Here is a 19,320-nt window from a genome sequence, read left to right as displayed (position 1 = left end):
TACTACTATGTTCCTATATAGGTATTAGTTTTATACTTGAAATACCTTTAACTACACTTTAACTGTTTCAGTTTTTAAAACGTTTTATTCTAGCTTCATGCATCCTTTTTTTATCAACACTTGAATGTGGATATAGCACGAAGTACCGCATATATATATATATACTTACTAAATAAATTTTATATATTTACTAAATAAATAAAGCTTTTTGCTTATTAAATGCTGTAAATGTTCTGTTTGGTGGGCGGGACTTAGAGAGTAATGAGGATTTATTATAAGAATTACGGTACTCTGATGCTCTTGATGCTCTACCGCCCCCTGCTGGATGACACTGGCGGTGTTCCACAGTCTGTATAAGACACCTGCCGTTTGCAGGTGACACGCTACACACCCGAGCAACATCGCACCACATGTCTGGTATGTTATGTTTCTTAATTTTATTTATTTGTTTATTTAAGTGACAGATTAATTGATTATATATTCAATTTAATACAGTTCCTTGAGTTTTAAGTTCATTCAGTTTGTCTTAACAAATGAAAAGTTCATTGGCAGTGCTGACATATGGTTTAAATTATGTATGACACCAACATTTGCTGTCTAAAGTGATCGACAACGTCTTGTAAAACTCTACTTATAAAGTCTAAATGATATTATGGATGCCTTTCATCTCATTTACAAAAGTATTACCATGTTTTTGGACATATACCATGCAAATACCCTGTTAAGTAGATTGCAGTGCATTTTAAAGACCATAGTAAATGTAGATGGCATAATCTAACACCATCACTACAATGGTCTCACAACAATACATTTATTTATAAAGCTCAAGTATTTGAGTCCACATTCATTCTGTAGACAATATACTAATTTATAAGATGTTAAATGTTTATGTACTTTATTGTATTGTGCTGAAACTGAATCCTTGCACTTGTTTTCGGGCATGTCTGAGTTATTTCTTCCTGGGTTTGCATTTTCATCATAACAAATTAATGATTTAACTTGCCTTAGAGAACTTGACCTGTTTGTTCTCCATTTTGATTGACTGAAGGATAAAATACTTATTTTGTATTGGCTTTCATTCTATATGATTTCCTCCACAGAGCAAACAAAAATACATGTGTAAACTATGTTTTCTTATCTGAAGTTGACATATGGCTGTCAGACTTTATCTCTCATGTGATTTTCATGTGTAATTGCAAAGCTCGGGAAGTTTATTTGACCTTCAGTGTTGCAATTCCTCTATGGCTTTATTGCAGGTGTAAACATGCCGTGCCCATATATTTTGGTGTATTCGCACATATCTTGAGTCACGAAATCGCCATAATTTTTTTGTATTAATACAGTGGCCCTCTAAGATTTTTATTTAAATCACACTTAAAAATGTCAGAATGTCATTGCATTAGAACAACACAAGCTCCCTTTCCAAGCAAACATTTCATAAATGTGTGGAAAGTGACAAAACGTTTTGTAGCACAGATACAGACACATTTAAAGTCGCCATAAAATCAAAATCGACGTTTATTGGCTTTTTGTATTAATATTTTAGGCTTAGCCTATTGTTATCTTTAAGCTAGTGTGCTCTAGAACAATGACAAAATTTGTATTTAGAAGATATATAAGCATTCAAAACCTAGAGTCTCTCACTTCCGCCAAAACGGATTAACGATTTTGATGACATTATGCTGCACTTCAGCTTCTCATCAAATCTTCTGTCCAATCAAATGCTCTCTAGAATCTAAAGCGTCCCGCCCCCTACATTATATAAATAGACGGTGAATCTGCGGCTTAAATCGGTCATTTGTTCACACATTTACTATTTTCTACATGGTGAATGGCACATAGTGCACTATATAGGGGATAAGGAACGATTCAGACAGTGTAAATATGTTTTCCATTGAGGCGAATTAAGTCTGGTTTTACGTTAGTGTCACGTGAACCGCCGCAGCGTGCGCACAGTCTACTCCAGTCCAGAGACAAGATACACAAAGCGGATAATATGCGCGAGTCGGCGCGGACTATAAAACATATCGGACCCATTTGAATTCTGCACAGAATGCTATATTTTAAAAGCAATATGGAGGAGATTAGGAGCAGAAACTGTTCGAGATTAGACGGAAATTTAAAATTTTCTATGTTTAACGGCTCTGGCTGTGCTGTGATATTGAAACGCTATTGGCTATTTTTAAAAAAAGGGGAGGAGCTGTCCTCGTGTTTCAGTTGAAATTACGTCAACTCATTGAATAATGCTACGCGTTTCAAACATTTTTAAGTATTACTTAAAATTGGGGCCATAAATAAGGTTCAACCTAAATGTTCCTGAAAAAGTTTTATTTAACTGTTGGGGCCCTTATGATTGTGTCCTCTCCTGTTTTAATTATTGCCAGTTTTATATGATCTGTGCATATACGGCTTCGCAGATATCACTGATTCAAATCACTCATCGTCGCTCTGAGCTATTGTTCCAACCACAACCCAATCCATTAATTCATTAGGCAAATATTCCATGTTGCATACGACCTGTGGTCATTTAGTCTGAAGGTATTTCCCCTGCGTCCAGACCTCATCCGCATGGGAATCATAAACTCGTGATTGTGAGTAAGAGCTCTGTCTATGTAAACCGAGCTGAAGTCTTTATTTGCATCTTACTTTGTTTTCACACACTCCCTCTCACAGTCCTGTCACACGACTTCATCCTGTTTTGTGGTGCACATCCTGGAGAGAGAAATGAAATTGTGCCTTGTTTGGAGAGTTACTTGATTTCTACATGAGTAAATGTTTATTGTAATTTGAGAGATGACCATCAGTAGCAGGTGGACGTATTTGTTCATGGCATGAGAGGGAGTGTCCTAAGCCTAAATCTTAATGCCACGTCTGTATATACATGTGAAATTCCCATGTGCTTTGTTGCTGCAATGTTTCCCACCAGCCTGCTGATTATGTAACAGTTGTGGCCTATCATCGAGGCAGGGGGATTAAAAAATTATTTGGCCATTTTGAGATTATTAGCATTTGCAGATGACAGTTTCTTCTTTGATAAACACAAATGTGTCCGTTTTGAAGTCTACCAACATCCAGGTCAATAGATAATGAGTGACAGGATAATATATCAGCCAATATGCTAATTAACTGATTGTCTAACTGATTCTTCTATCTTTTAATTACTGATTCTTGGATTAACATGTTGTGTAAATGTGTTATCAGTGTGTGTGTGTGTGTGTACCTGCATTCCCTGTGGGGACCAAATGTCCCCACAAGGATAGTAATACCAGTAAATTTTGACCTTATGGGGACATTTCTTTGGTCCCCATGAGGAAAACAGCTTATAAATCATACTGTACTGAATGAAGTGTTTTGAAAATCTAAAAAAGCGGAAAGTTTTCTGTGATGGGTAGGGTTAGGTGATAGAATATACAGTTTATACAGTATAAAAATCATTACGTCTTTGAAATTTCCCCATAAAACATGGAAACCACTGTGTGTGTGCGTGTTTCAATCATGACAACTTTTGGAATAGTTTTAGCATGTTATTGAATATGGCAATGTTAATGTATTTGGTCTTAGCGGACTAGATCTGCTGCGCTGCTGCTGCGGAGCAAGTATGGACTTGCTACTGCCAACAGATACACAGAAACGCTGCTGTGAGTATGTAAGAAATGCTGCTGCTGCATAAATAGACATACATAAATCCCGTAGCAGATCTAGGCAGGTGGAGCTGGGGAGGTGGAGGGGTTCAGAGGAACTCTGATAGAGCACTGCAGGACTAGCTTACAGCAAACACTGAACCAGACTATTTAAAAGGATAGTTCTGTCATCATTTACTCACCCTCAAGTTGTTTCAAACCTGTATGAATTTCTTTGGGGTTTCTTTCATACTATGGAAGTCAGTTGGGCCCATTAAATTCATATTTTTCAAAATATCTTCTTTCGTGTTAAGCAAAAGAAAGAAATTCATACAGGTTTGGAACAACTTGAGGGTGAATAAATGACAGAATTTTCATTTTTGGGTGAACTATCCCTTTAAATATTGAGCAAGCAATCTCATTGGCTGCAGGGTCAGCAGAGGCTAATCAGCTTGTGCCATGTGGTAATGATGTGATTGCTTGCAGATTGCATGTAAAGGACTAATCAAGCTCGGCCAGTTTCATGACTGAACTAGATATATGTTATCTTAATAATACGAATACATATTATAATAGTATATAAATAATATTAAAATAACTGATTCTGTTAGCTTTTGGCCTATATCCTGTGAATTTCTCTGAGCTCTTAGAAATGTGGAGCAGGTCACTCAGGCAGGCTGGACATTTACTGAGGGAGGAGTTCTGTTTTCATTAGCTCCCAAACCACAAAACCATTCATGTGATCGCAACTGCTGCATAATATCAGACAAACACAGATGTCATTTAGATATGGCGTGTGCCATACAGTATTGAGCGTCTCAGGTCAGAAAACAGCATGGCACCTGTTTGAAGGACTGTTTAACATCCTGGTTAATATTTATTTGGGGATATGTTAGAATATTTCAGCTGCCTTCAGCATATTCCACTAATAAATCTGACTTTAACTGATTAACTAAGCATTTAACCTCAGACCAAATCGCCGTTTAAAGTGCAATAATAATAATGCAACATTAGCTGAATGCAAGGTTAATGTTCTAACCAGCTGCAAAACAACAAATTTCGAGCACAAACTATGATTTTCCATCCTTATTAAAGATGAAAAGCAATATTTAGAAAATTTTCTTTTATAGTTTTACAGTTTAATAGTTTATATGTCTACTATACAGGTATTTGGAGAAGGATTTTGGACTAATGAGATTTCACTGTGGGCATGACGGAACAAAAATTGAGACTAAGCGATCAACAAAATGTCTTGTTTTATGTTACTCGTCACATTTGTGGCCGATTAGGACAAGAACTACGAGATAAAAAATTTTTCTTATCATTGTTTGACCATGTTAGCAACATTCCTTACAAGCTCCTTATCTTAAAGGGGACCTATAATGCCCTTTTTCAAAGTACTCTTAGTATAGGTTTTCATGCTTAAATGTTCAAAAAACATTGTTTTTCACATATTGGACATTGTTGCAGCACCTCTCTTCCCAGTCTGTCAGTAACGCTCTGTTTAGTTCCTGTCTCTATGAAGCCCCTCCTTCTGAAAAGCACAATGTGCTCTGATTGGTCGGCTGGATCAGTGTGTTGTGATTGGTCAAGTGCTTCAAGCGTGTTTGGGAAATGCCCCGCCCCTTACCAACCGCCAGTTTCAACACACTATTAACTAACTCAACCAGGCCCCACCCCTGTATTCCCCATGGGCGGGGATTATGTAAATGAGGAACATTGTGATGTGTTCATTCCTTGAAGAAAACTCAAGAGGCGTTTCAGGGAGTTCAGAAACAGTGACACTGATATAGAGAATAACTCCCGCTGGAGGGACTTTGTGCTTTGTAACTTTGCAGATCTTTTTAATGCTCAAACAGCAACATTAAACACTAAAGAAAGTTTTCCATCTCTTTCTGCAGTCATGTCCAGCTGGCTGAAGGACGGTGAGGTGTTGGAGGGGACAGGCAGCGGTCATATGTCCCCCAGATCCAGACTGAGGAGCCCCTTGCCTGGTCGAAAGTCAAGGTTACAGTCATCCAGCGAAGCGCCCTCTCCTGGCTCAGACAGGCAGGACAGAATGAGCAAAGCTAAAGAGCTCTTTGAGCTCTGTGATAAAGAGGGGAAGGGATTCATCACGAAGAGAGACATGCAGGTGAGACAGGACAGGGTGGTGGCGTAAATTGACATTATATGATTCCTTTTATAGTCCCAAAGCTGTGCCAAGTTTTAGTAGGGATGTATGATATATAAGTGACCATATTGTTAAAGCTGTTTAATGTGTTTAATCTTGTTTAAATCAACCAGCGGCTACAGCAAGAGCTTCCTCTGTCTCCTGAGCAGCTGGAATCAGTGTTTGAGAGTTTGGACAGAGACAAAAATGGTTACCTTACACCCCTCGAGTTCCACACGGGCCTAGGTTAGTGTATATGTCTATTAAAAGTTTATTTAAAAAAAAAAAAAAAAAAAGTTTTTTTTAAAGTTTTTTTTTTAATTAAAATGTTTTAAAAAATTTAAACGTTTATTAAAACTAATATATATATATATATAGTATTTAAGTTTATTATTTCTATACTATATTATTGTTTCTATACTATTATACTTATTTTAATTAAAATAAAATATTAAATATTTTAATATTTCAACATTTCCAATTTTATTTTCATTTTAAGTTTAAGTTTTAGTTAAACTAATCTTATGTGCTTTTGTCATTTTTATTAGTTATATATATATATATATATATATATATATGTAGCTTTAATTAATTTTCATTTTAGTTTTAGTAATCTATTGTGCTTCAACTTCACTTATTTATTTAAGCTAGTTGTCAAGGCAACATTTTTCAAGTTTTTCATCTAATATTTATAATTTATTTTATTTCAGCTTTTTTCGATTACTAAAAATTTGTATTTAGTTTTAGTTCACAATAAAAATTAAACATGCAACACCGATTTCATGTGTTGAAATGTTTCATTACATATTGCGTACCATTTCACATACTATTTTTAAAAGTAGTATGCAGTATAGTATACTATGTGTAGTATGCATAAAGATATATGCCTTAATTAAAATATCTCTGTCTAAATAAGGAGAGCTTGTTGGTTGCGGGCCGGAGGAGAAAACGAGGAGCGGAGAAGAACAGATAGTCGGAGAGGAGCGAGTAGAGCCGACAGAGATCCGATTCACACACATCCTCATGGAGCTGGGAGCTGATAAACTCTTCAAAGAGTGAGTAAATACACACAGCTGTGGTCACTACCGCGTAACAGATAAGATAACGAGTAAACTATGCTTGTATGTTTGATGTTTAAATCAATACTAGCTTGAAAAAGCTAACATGCTGTTATTGTTAACATTTGGGTTAAGGTTTCTTGGCTTTCAATCCACATCTTCCGAAATTCTGATGTTTAGCTTTTAGTTGTTTTAAATATGATTTGATTTTTTTGTGTTAGTCAGTGGGAGTTGTGTACTCTGTGGAATGAGCTCCAGAGGGACAAACCTGAGCTGCTGGGTGTTTTGGAGGAGGTTCTTTCCTACACTGTCTCTCATCTTCAGGACGCACTCAAAGAAAGAGACAATTTAGAACAGGCATTGCGCAGGTCAGCCCTCATTCAGGTCCTCAGACCCCATTGCTCTTCGGCTGCGTCCGAAATCGCATAATCTCTTGAGTAGGTGCTTATTTTGAATAAGTAATCACTTTGTGACCGCTAAAAATGTATGTTCTATATAGTATGAATGTAATTCAGACGTACTACATCCACCATGTTGTCATTATCATGTGACCTACCAGTGTCAGTTGCGTTGCTTCACTGCCATTCACAAATCCTCTCCCGTGGCCTCATGGGATAGTAAAGTGTCCATCGTATGCACACTTCAGAATCTCGTCTGAAGTATTAGGTCATCCAGGTTCTTTTTGACATACTCTTTTATGAGGACTGTGAATTCAGACATATTTCTTTTGTCACATACTGTTTTTCACCTACTATATAGTAGGGAAGTATGCGATTTCGGATACAGCCTTCCACCTGTTGTAAATGAAACATGTCCATTTTCTGTCTTGAGGTAAAGGAAGTGTTCTGAGTGTTTAAATGTCCTACAGGAGAGAGGAAGATCATGACAGAGTGGTTCGGTCTATGTATGAAGACATGGAGACTCAGTTAAAAGAAGAGAGAGAGAAACGACAAGCTCTGGTAAATACACACACAGTATAAATATGAAGTACAGTTTTAAGCCTGACATACGTTTAGCATGAGAACTGTGGTTATTTTATTTAGAGAACAATAATATTAGAGGAAATATTGCTCATGGTGATTCTGATGATAATAATGGTGATATTGATGATGGTGATTATTATAATTATATTGATTATGATGGAGATAACAATGTTCTTGGTGCTTATGATGTTGGTAATCATGATGTTCATGGTGATTATGATAATAATGGTGATGGTTATTATATTGATATTGATTATGATTGTTATGATGTTGGGAATATTGTTCATGGTGATTATGATAAAAATGGTGATGGTGATTCTTATAATGATATTTATTATGATTGTTATGATGGGCATAATAATATTGTTCATGGTGATTATGATAATAATGGTGATGATGGTGGTATTGATGATGGTGATTATTATAATTATGTTGATTATGATTGTTATGATGGGGATAATAATGTTCATGGTGCTTATGATGTTGGGAATATTGTTCATGGTGATTATGATAATAATGGTGATTCTTATAATGATATTGATTATGATTGTTATGATGGAGATAATATTGTTCATGGTGATTATGATAATAATGGTGATGGTGATTCTTATAATGATATTGATTATGATTGTTATGATGGAGATAATGCTCATAGTGCTTATGATTTTGGTAATCATATTGTTCATGGTGATTAGGGTAATAATTGTAATGGTGATTATTATAATGATATTTATTATGATTGTTATGATGGGCATAATAATATTGTTCATGGTGATTATGATAATAATGGTGATGATGGTGGTATTGATGATGGTGATTATTATAATTATGTTGATTATGATTGTTATGATGGGGATAATAATGTTCATGGTGCTTATGATGTTGGGAATATTGTTCATGGTGATTATGATAATAATGGTGATTCTTATAATGATATTGATTATGATTGTTATGATGGAGATAATATTGTTCATGGTGATTATGATAATAATGGTGATGGTGATTCTTATAATGATATTTATTATGATTGTTATGATGGGCATAATAATATTGTTCATGGTGATTATGATAATAATGGTGATGATGGTGGTATTGATGATGGTGATTATTATAATTATGTTGATTATGATTGTTATGATGGGCATAATAATGTTGTTCATGGTGATTATGATAATAATGGTGATTCTTATAATGATATTTATTATGATTGTTATGATGGAGATAATAATATTGTTCATGGTGATTATGATAATAATGGTGATGGTGATTCTTATAATGATATTGATTATGATTGTTATGATGGAGATAATGCTCATAGTGCTTATGATTTTGGTAATCATATTGTTCATGGTGATTAGGGTAATAATTGTAATGGTGATTATTATAATGATATTTATTATGATTGTTATGATGGGCATAATAATATTGTTCATGGTGATTATGATAATAATGGTGATGATGGTGGTATTGATGATGGTGATTATTATAATTATGTTGATTATGATTGTTATGATGGGGATAATAATGTTCATGGTGCTTATGATGTTGGGAATATTGTTCATGGTGATTATGATAATAATGGTGATGGTGATTCTTATAATGATATTGATTATGATTGTTATGATGGAGATAATATTCATGGTGCTTATGATGTTGGTAATCATATTGTTCATGGTGATTATGATAATAATGGTAATGGTGATTATTATGATATTGATTATGATTGTTATGATGGGGATAATATTGTTCATGGTGATTATGATAATAATGGTGGTATTGATGATGGTGATTTATTAAAATAATGTTGATTATGATTGTAATGATGGGGATCATAATGTTCATGGTGCTTATGATGTTGTAATAATATTGTTCATGGTAATTATGATAGTAATGGTGATGGCAATTATGGTGGTATTAATGATGCAGATTATTATAATAATATTGATGATGGTTTTGTTATGATATTGTTCCTGGTGATTATGATAATGATGGTGATAATAATATTGTTTCTGGTGATTATGATACCAGTGGTGATAATGGTGATTATGAGGTTGATAATCTTATAGTTAGTTCATGGTGATTATGATAGTAATGGTGACTGATGACAGTGATAGTAATATTGATAATTGTGATTATTTATTGTATTGTTCATGGTGATTATTATGATAACATTGATGTGATGGTGATGATTATATTGGTCATGGTGATGGTTATAAAGAAGGTGATGAAGTGATTCTGATGGCAATGTAATAATGATATTCATAAAGGGCAGTAATGATGGTAATAACAATATTGATGATGGTAATATGATTTTGGTGATGTGATGAGGATGATGGTGGTGATGTTGGTCTGTTCTGTGATGAAGGACAGCATGAGGCAGGGAGACAAGAAAGAGCAGTTACTACAGGAACTGAGGACGCGAGAACAAGAGCTTGAGTTCACACTCACCAAACAGAGAGAGGTACAGACTCCTCATTCACTCGCCAACATGTCTGATTTATTAAACCTGCTGGAGGTTTATCTCAACCTACCTGTGTGTGTGTGTAGTTGGAGAGCAGGATCAACACTCTGAGCAGTGATCAGGCTGGCGCTCGTGGGGAGAACCGCCGACTGCACAACGTCAACCAGCAACTGCGGGATCAACTTGACCAGAGCCGAGAGGAGCTTCAGCACGCTCTGAGCCAACTGCAACAACTACAGAACACCATCAAACAACAGCAGAGGGGCAAAGAGAGGTGGCTTTTAATGAGTGTTACTTACTGAAAATGCATTGTTTGTACTCTTAAGGGTTTCTTATTTGCAGTGATGCCATAGAAGAACCATTTTTGGTTCCCCAAAGAATCTTTCAGTGAACATTCTAAAAAGAACTTAGTGTTTTCTTAGTATGAAGAACATTTTAATAATCTAAAGATCCTTTTTCCATTATAAAGAACCTTTTGTGCAATGGAAAGATTCCATGGATGATCATCAATACCAATAAAGAACCTTTTGCTTTAAGAGTGTAATAATAAATATAGCTGTGAGCAGCAATTATCAGGGTTCAAGCGCTTTAAGCCCTTTAAGCACATGCGTAAAAAAGTATAGTTTTAATTAGCAAGCATGTAACCATCTTGATCATAGATGGAATAGGCCATTTACAGCCAATACAGGCAATTTACCATAGGAAATTTATGGTTTATAAAGCTTTTTAACAGTTATCAAGTTTGAGCCTAAAACCTAGGACTAGTTTGCCTAAGTTGGTTTTTGAAATAATCTCCAATATTTAACGAACAATTGGGTGGGCAGTGGCGGTCCTAGAGGCAAAGTTGCTCAGAATGAGGACTTCTACCATGTGAAAAATCCTGCAATACACGACCCTTTGTGCACTTGAAAAACACGAAGGCGCCCCTGGCCTATTTCTTTCGAATTTCTCACAGGCTTCTAGGGTCATGAGTCAAACAGGCCCAGCAAGTTTTGTTCCAATCGGCCTCAGTTTTTTGAGATGCGTCAGTGTCCTCAAAGATAATCATGGCACCTCGGACAAAGACACTGCATGCCAATTTTCAAGACAATCAGACCAACGGTGAAGTAGTTATAACCGTTATCATGTTTTTTCCCTGTTATAGCGCCACCAAGTGGCCAGTTGCTGCATCCTTTTTCACAAGACCACAGATTGAGCACATAGGTGTGCTGAGTTTGGTGAAAATATCTCATTCCTTTCACAAGTTATAGCCATTTTAGTAAAACTGGCTCCACCCATTCATGGTCCCTAAGGGTTTGGCGGCCCTTAGGGACCATGAATCGAAATTTCACTTTTTTTTTTTGATAACTGTTAACAATCAGACTCCAGAGAATCTCACTGCACTGGTTTGGTTCTGATCCGGTCAAAACCTAGGACTAGTTTGCAAAAGTTTGTTTTTCAAAAAAAATCCAAAATACCTGAACATTTCGGAAACATGCATCTTTCCGTCTTGAGCTAAGGATTCCAATGACATATTGGCCTGCCCAATCACTTTTATGGGAGAATACTGATCCTTGGGAAATTTTAACAGTTACAATAGGGTTTCAGCGCTACGCGCTTGAACCCCTAAAAAGTAGTGAGCAAACAAACATAATCTGCTATTTCCTACTGATACACTTGGGTATTTTTCACGTCTCACTGTTTGATTCTCTGTCACTACAGAGAAGTCCTGAAAGTGTCCCGAAACATGCAGAAGGAACGGGAAAGCCTCATGAGACAGCTGGACCTGCTCAGGTAGGACGACCCGACTGACCTGGTCTCCTTTAGTGTGCAGCATGATGAGTTCAAGTGTTCAAGTGTAGGCGTGTACGAATTTTTCTTATCTGAAAGATAAGGCCATAAGAATTGACCAATCAAAACACAAAATGAACAGATGCAGGTTTAGGATGGTTGATCAGTGATTAGTCCATTTCATTGATAGCAACGTTTGTTATCTACATTCTGAGGCTGTAAAAGTCCTGTGAGTAGGAGCTTTATCTTAAAAATGTAACTGTTGTTCTCACTCTCTCTCTTTTTTAGGGACATGAACAAGCGTCTTCGGGATGATAAAGATGCCCATCAGACACAGAAGATGGTTAGTCAAAAACACCCCTTCACGTCCCCCACCCATTACCCACCATGCCGCTGTGTGCACGCCTTCTCGCCGTGGGCGCGTTCTATTTACCCGTATTAACCCTGCCTTATGTCCGTGTAACATTACCCACGGTGCAGCTAAAATGTGAACGGATCCATTCAGCTGGATGTATTTCTCTGGGTTTCCGTGAGCCCATGTTCCCTCAGGAATTCGAAAGCTTCCGGATGACGCCGGCCACACCCTCTTCTGGAATATTCACATTTTCCAGGCGCACCTCTGTTTGTTATTCTCGGGAGAGCCTGTTCCATTCATCAGCCTCTTAGAGGAACAACAACAAATGACTCGAAGGGAACTTTGTATGGATTAATGCGTCACATACGACTCCGAGAAGACCTCTTGTGGAACATTTGAGGATGTGAATATGGAATTTAGCCAATTCTCCAATGAAACGGCTCACATTTGAAGAAAGATTGTTTCTTGTTTGGTCTGTTACAGAAACAAGTGTGATTCCAAAAGAACCTTCCGCATGGTAAATTTCTGCTTCAGAAGAGCCTTAATGCCCCCCTTTTTGTTTTTTACAAAGAAAGTCAAAAAATAGAAAGGGAGCATAAATAACACTTAATTTACCATTTAAATTTCAGGGCCTTGAAACAGGGCACTTTACCTCATTAACTCGTATCGTATTTCATATTTGTCATTTTGTACAGTTTTGTTTGGTAGTTTCTTTTGAAATGAGCAGTTCTGTCCAATGACAGTTTATGTGTTTGGTCTCTGATTGACGCAAAAAGAACAAAATGTAGATTATGTGAAGATTTATTAAGTTGAACAAAATGGATATGTTGTCAATCATCATGACGGTGAACAATAAAAATGTTTATTTGTCTTGATTCTTGTCATTATTCTGGGTGATTTACATTCATACACATACACACGAGTGCTGTCATTTCACAGCCACTGCTGACCAATGTCAAACAATGGACTTAACAGATTTTCTTATTAAAAAAATACTTGAACAAGCACCTTACCTGAACCCATTTTTGCATTAATTACTTTGCTCTGGGAGACTAATATTTTTAGTCGATTTTTCTTACGTCATTCAAAACATTCTACATTCTCAATTTAAAACCCAAGCTAAAATTTTTCTCATATCTCATCAACTGTTCCTCAGACAGCGCAAGTGCAGAACCCTTTGGAGAGGAAGGAATCCATACTGGGCAACTATTTCCCACCAAGGAAATCAGCAAAGAGGTGGGTTACTAACTATCTATGCTATATGAATACACATAACACTCTACTCAAACAATTTAAATATAATGCTATATAATACACCGATCAGGCATAACATGAGTACTGACAGGTGAAGTGAATAACACTGATTATCTCTTCATCACGGCACCTGTTAGTGGGTGGGATATATTAGGCAGCAAGTGAACATTTTGTCCTCAAAGTTGATGTGTTAGAAGCAGGAAAAATGGGCAAGTGTAAGGATTTGAGCGAGTTTGACAAGGGCCAAATTGTGATGGCTAGACGACTGGGTCAGAGCATCTCCAAAACTGCAGCTCTTGTGGGGTGTTCCCGGTCTGCAGTGGTCAGTATCTATCAAAAGTGGTCCAAGGAAGGAACAGTGGTGAACTGGAGACAGGGTCATGGGCGGCCAAGGCTCATTGATGCACGTGGAGAGCAAAGGCTGGTCCGTGTGGTCTGATCCAACAGACGAGCTACTGTAGCTCAAATTGCTCAAGAAGTTAATGCTGGTTCTGATAGAAAGGTGTCAGAATACACAGTGCGTCGCAGTTTGTTGCGTATGGAGCTGCAGAGCCGCAGACCAGTCAGGGTGCCCATGCTGACCCCTGACCACCGCCGAAAGAGCCAACAGTGGGCATGTGAACATCAGAACTGGACCATGGAGCAATGGGAGAAGGTGACCTGGTCTGATGAATCACGTTTTCTTTTACATCACGTTGATGGCCGGGTGCGTGTGCGTCACTTACCTGGGGAACACATGGCACCAGGATGCACTATGGGAAGAAGGCAAGCCGGCGGAGGCAGTGTGATGCTTTGGGCAATGTTCTGCTGGGAAACCTTGGGTTCTGCCATCCATGTGGATGTTACTTTGACACGTACCACCTACCTAAGCATTGTTGCAGACCATGTACACCCTTTCATGGAAACGGTATTCCCTGGTGGCTGTGGCCTCTTTCAGCAGGATAATGCGCCCTGCCACAAAGCAAAAATGGTTTGAGGAGCACAACATCGAGTTTGAGGTGTTGACTTGGCCTCCAAATTCCCCAGATCTCAATCCAATCCAGCATCTGTGGGATGTGCTGAACAAACAAGTCCGATCCGTGGAGGCTCCACCTCACAACTTACAGGACTTAAAGGATCTGCTGCTAACATCTTGGTGCCAGATACCACAGCACACCTTCAGGGGTCTAGTGGAGTCCATGCCTTGACGGGTCAGGGCTGTTTTGGCAGCAAAAGTGGGACCAACACAATATTAGGAAGGTGGTCATAATGTTATGCCTTATTGGTGTATGTGCCATAATTTCAATTGCAAATGTACACTTCATTTGCAATTTTCAGTCACAATCTTTAGTGATTAGTGGGATCAAATTATTATCCATAATTATTTTTCCATATTTGTTTTTCCCAATGCTGCAATCTCTCGTCTATGTAGGCCTCCATTGTCACTGTAGCTTGCATGCGTTCCGGTCTGTTCTGTTTATGCAGGTTTTCTTTGACGAATCAACGCCTCCAGGGCACGGTTGCCACCTTGTGGATAAACTAATTACTGCAACAAAAAAAAAATTAAATGTGCATGTGCGACCTGCCCGTACAAGCACATGCGGTTACAAAAATCCGGAGGTGTGCGTACAGTACGCGCGTACTCTTCTGATGACGAAATTCAAGTCATGTGCACTGTACGCTGATCCTTGTGTATGCGAAAAAATGTAACTATACTTTGGGCTTTAGTCGTATTGAAATAATTTTGATCAATTTTAATTAAAGGCAGCTGATGGAAACCTCATATGACGAAGCAGAGGATTCAGACACCTCGCTAACAGATTCAAGTCCAAAGAGACTCTCTATAGCTGAACAGAGAGAAGACGAAACTACATGCCAATCAGAGAAAACCACGGTACGTATTTGTTTTTGCTGTAAAGAGAGATTTCACAAATGCTTATTTCTGTGTATGTGAGATGAACTTCGGATATTTGCATGATGGCAGATTCTGTACTGCCGCTTCCAAACACAACAAACCATGTTGAGCTTAATTCTTGATCTTATCAGTAAATCAAATATTAATCTGCTTGATGTGGCATTTGACTTTCCAGTAAAACGTTCTTTCTTCTTCCGCCTCCAGAGCGTAACGTGTGATCCTCAGCGTGTGTTTAAGGTGGTGTTTTTAGGAAACTCTGCGGTGGGAAAAAGCTCGTTCATCCATCACTACTGCAGCGGTCACTTCCCCAACAACATGGCCTCAACTGTGGGTGAGACGCTGGATTTATGCCTAATTATGCTCTCACTTAATGTTAATGCCTTTTATGTACTGACAAGTCACGTGATGTTTGATTGACAGGAGTGGATTTTCAGGTTAGGAGCGTGATGCTTGATTCCACACCAGTCGCTCTGCAGCTGTGGGACACCGCAGGACAGGAGAGGTCAAATGTCCCAGAAAGGGCTTTATAGAACCAAATACAATGATTTAAAGAAGCTACAATGCAAAATGAATCTCACTAAAATGTTTCTTGTTAGATTAGGGTTCTAGGCTGAACTTTTACCACGGGTTATTTTTCCATCGCTGGTTAAAGGTGGACATATTGCATTAACGATATATTGGACTGAAATATTTTATATTCTACCAATGATTAAGTTGTCTTAAAGCTTTTGAGCTCCAATGAGTTTCTTTATGAAATATAGTGTGTTTATGATTACTATATAGTATACAACTATATAATATATAATATTAATTCTACTATATAGTATATAATACTATAATACTAAATTTTCAACTTGAAATTGTTTATAACTATGGAAGCCCATTTCCACCAGATAAAAAAAATCATGCTTTTGAAAATCATATTTATGAGATGAAAAAAATCGAAATTATGACACTATTAAGATGAGAAGTCGAAATTATGACAAAAAGTCGGTTATGACAGAAAAAGTAGAAATTATGACATGCTAAATCGAAATTGAGTTAAAAAGTGAAAAGTCAACTTTTTTTATCTCATAATTGTCTTAGCATGTCATAATTTCGATAATTTTGACTTTTTCATCATTACGACAAATTATAAAAAGTCGAAACTCAGTATTCATAACTCATTCATTTATAATTTGTTCAGTAGTTATTTGACTTTTTATGTTGTAATTATGACTTTTTATGTAATAATTAAGCATTATAAAACATTTTTTTTTCTAATGTGGCGGAAATGAACCTCTATTTATATAACGCACAACAGTGACTGTAAAATATGTATTTTAGGTATTAGAGTGGCAATTTAGAGTTTTGACAGTTGGTCTTTAGTCACTGGGCTACTTTTGGGCTGTTTTTGATTGGCCATTGGTCTGGTTTTGTTACGCAGACCTGGCAACCCTGCCTAAAGAACCCTTGAAGAAGCTTTATTTACCTCCATGTCGCCCCCATCAGGTTCCACAGCGTCACGCAGCAGTATTTTCGCAGGGCGGACGGAATCATCGCTATGTATGATGTCACACAAGAGACGTCGTTCACGGCTGTCCGCCATTGGTTGGATCAGGTGCAGGTGAGGCTAGCTTGATTCAAGAATCAGGTGTGTGTGGTTGATCCGTGATCCGTACGAACCAGGCCCACGGCTCGGAACGCATGTGATTCGCGGATTAACTGCATTTAGCCATTATATACAGTGAAAGTGTATTATTTTCACGTGTTTCGTAGTCTTACCAATGTAAAACACTCGAGCGTTTTTAAACAATTCAAATACAAGAAGAGGCAAATTTCGCAATCGCACGTTGTTTTCTGTGCGCACTGAGGCGCCTTTCAGAATGCGCGCGAACACATAAACGAGCTCTGTTTCGCGATTTCTTGAGCTTGAACGGACATATACACACAAAATGATCTCAAAATCCCCGTCTCGACAAGTATTCTTGTATAGTCGGTTATAAAGTTTTAAGTGAACCTATACTGTTGAGATAAAATGAGAAAGAAATCGGATGTGTTTCATAAAATTGGCTCCGTGCATTCGTACATTGGTTCCGTGCATTTAGTGACAGCAGCCTAAAAATAACTGTCATTAATTGTCAAACAACAAAACAACTTTAACAATGATTAATCTATATTTGATTCATACAGTGAACACTATGTGTAATTACAGTTGAATTTATATTATCACATTTCTGTACATGAATACTGTTAAACTTTATTTGTAACTGTTCTATAGTATTTATCTATGTTTTAATTCATGTATTCTTATTTTTACAGTCTGTTCACTTGTCTTTAGTGATGTTTGAACTTTATTAGTTAGGATTTTTTGCTGTGGTATCAGAGTACTTAGTGTTTTTAAGTTAAATGTTAAGCAAAGTTACATTTGTCTTAAACTCCCCCATTTTTATTTTATTTTATTTTTATTTTTATTTTTTTGCTGATCCGAAAAAGGATCGGATCCGTGACTCGAAAACCATAATATGATCCGAACCGTGAGTTTTTTGATCAGTTACATATTTATATATATTATAATATATATACTACTTTGTTCAATATTGAGCATTCACAAATGAGTCAAATAAAAAAAGTGTTTTGAATCTGGGGCAAACCCTCACAGGTGGAGATAAAAATTGCCTGGGCTGGTTGTATAATACAGTACAGCAGCATTTGTATGCAAAAGGTTTGCTTACGCTGCTTTGCATACACGTCAGTGTGTAACTTTGATTGAAGGTTTGTTGTGAAATTAGAAATAGAGTGTATTTTAAATTTGCTGTAATCTGTTTATGTTGACTGTGTATGATTGGTTTATGGGATTAGATAAAGTATCATTCTGTGTGTATGACTGGCAGGAAAAGATGTCTGAGGGGGCGTGTCTGATGTTGCTAGGCAATAAGACAGACCTGGCGAGTGCAGACAGGCGGGAGGTGACTGGAGCACAAGGCCGCAGACTGGCGGAGGTGAAGAATGACCTGCTCATCATCTCTGTCATTTGCCTGAGTCAGTGTTTGTATAAGGATTTTGATGTGGTTTGTGTTGACAGCAGTACCAGGCTGAGTTCTATGAATGCAGTGCTAAGAGTGGACACCAGGTGGAAGAGGCCATGAACCACCTAACCAGGTGTGAAACCGGATTAAAGCATTATTTTAAATTCTGTGGTCACAGGTGACATGTCTTTTTCCACTGCAGTAAATAAAATAAAATTAAATCACTGTGTATTTATTGGCAAAAATAACAAAGCAATAATTTAATTTAATTCTGCCTATGTGTCTCAGGTTACTTGCCTCACAGCAGGACAATCAGTGCGAGTCTGCGCTCCGCCTGGACGCCTCTGCCAACAGAGGGCGCTGCTGCAAATAATCATAGCGTCACTACAGAATACAGCGAAAGCTTGACTCATGAATATTAATTACGTAACTCTACTGGACGCTCACAACGGATTAATATTCATAAGCTACCTCGTGTACCTCTGAATGTGCTAAATTTAAAAAAAAAAAAACATTTTCAGCTAGATATGAAGCAGTCTGTTACACAAAATGATGTGTAGTGCAATGTTAAAACTGTATATGTATGTATTTTTATAATAATTATTAGTATTATTTTGTGGGCTTGGACAATAAATGTGATATTAACATTTTTCATGAAATGTTATGTGTACATTAACAGTTATGTAATTCTATGTAAATACTGTTTATTTTGAGACTGGAGCAACAAATGTCACTTGTCCTACATCGCCCTCTCTCGGCGCTTTG

General features: G+C 37.3%; 1 protein-coding gene across 5 annotated transcripts; it reads left to right on the top strand.

Annotated features, from left to right (window-relative positions):
* Positions 1–271: 271 nt before the first annotated feature.
* cracr2b (calcium release activated channel regulator 2B) lies at positions 272–19,214 on the top strand. Of its 5 annotated transcripts, none has more exons than XM_051883971.1 (19): positions 341–417; positions 3,562–3,638; positions 5,522–5,754; positions 5,907–6,018; positions 6,689–6,827; positions 7,052–7,198; positions 7,699–7,789; positions 10,179–10,274; positions 10,361–10,548; positions 11,976–12,047; positions 12,333–12,387; positions 13,556–13,635; positions 15,397–15,526; positions 15,752–15,878; positions 15,968–16,049; positions 17,039–17,153; positions 18,421–18,528; positions 18,615–18,688; positions 18,844–19,214. In XM_051883971.1, exons 2-19 carry the CDS (start codon positions 3,599–3,601, stop codon positions 18,926–18,928), a joined length of 1,974 nt encoding a protein of 657 aa, XP_051739931.1. In that variant the 5' UTR covers positions 341–417; positions 3,562–3,598; the 3' UTR covers positions 18,929–19,214. The 5 variants fall into 5 exon arrangements, 4 of the variants coding, with proteins under 4 accessions (XP_051739932.1, XP_051739931.1, XP_051739930.1 ...); XM_051883970.1 differs by having other exon boundaries at positions 18,612–18,688; XM_051883972.1 differs by lacking the exon at positions 3,562–3,638 and having other exon boundaries at positions 272–417; positions 18,612–18,688.
* Positions 19,215–19,320: the final 106 nt, after the last annotated feature.

This window comes from Ctenopharyngodon idella, chromosome 24, assembly GCF_019924925.1.
Source record: "Ctenopharyngodon idella isolate HZGC_01 chromosome 24, HZGC01, whole genome shotgun sequence".
In the NCBI taxonomy this organism is placed as follows: Eukaryota; Metazoa; Chordata; class Actinopteri; order Cypriniformes; family Xenocyprididae; genus Ctenopharyngodon; species Ctenopharyngodon idella.
Note: the sequence above shows the minus strand (reverse complement) of the source record. Positions and strands in the feature narration are given on the sequence as shown.

Excerpts from the sequence above, each read along its gene's own strand:
- cracr2b (XM_051883970.1), top strand. The coding sequence starts at position 3,599 with ATGGACTTGCTACTGCCAACAGATACACAGAAACGCTGCT. Across the intron at positions 7,199-7,698 it reads TTAGAACAGGCATTGCGCAG|GAGAGAGGAAGATCATGACA; the intron begins GTCAGCCCTCAT and ends AATGTCCTACAG. Across the intron at positions 15,527-15,751 it reads GCCAATCAGAGAAAACCACG|AGCGTAACGTGTGATCCTCA; the intron begins GTACGTATTTGT and ends TTCCGCCTCCAG.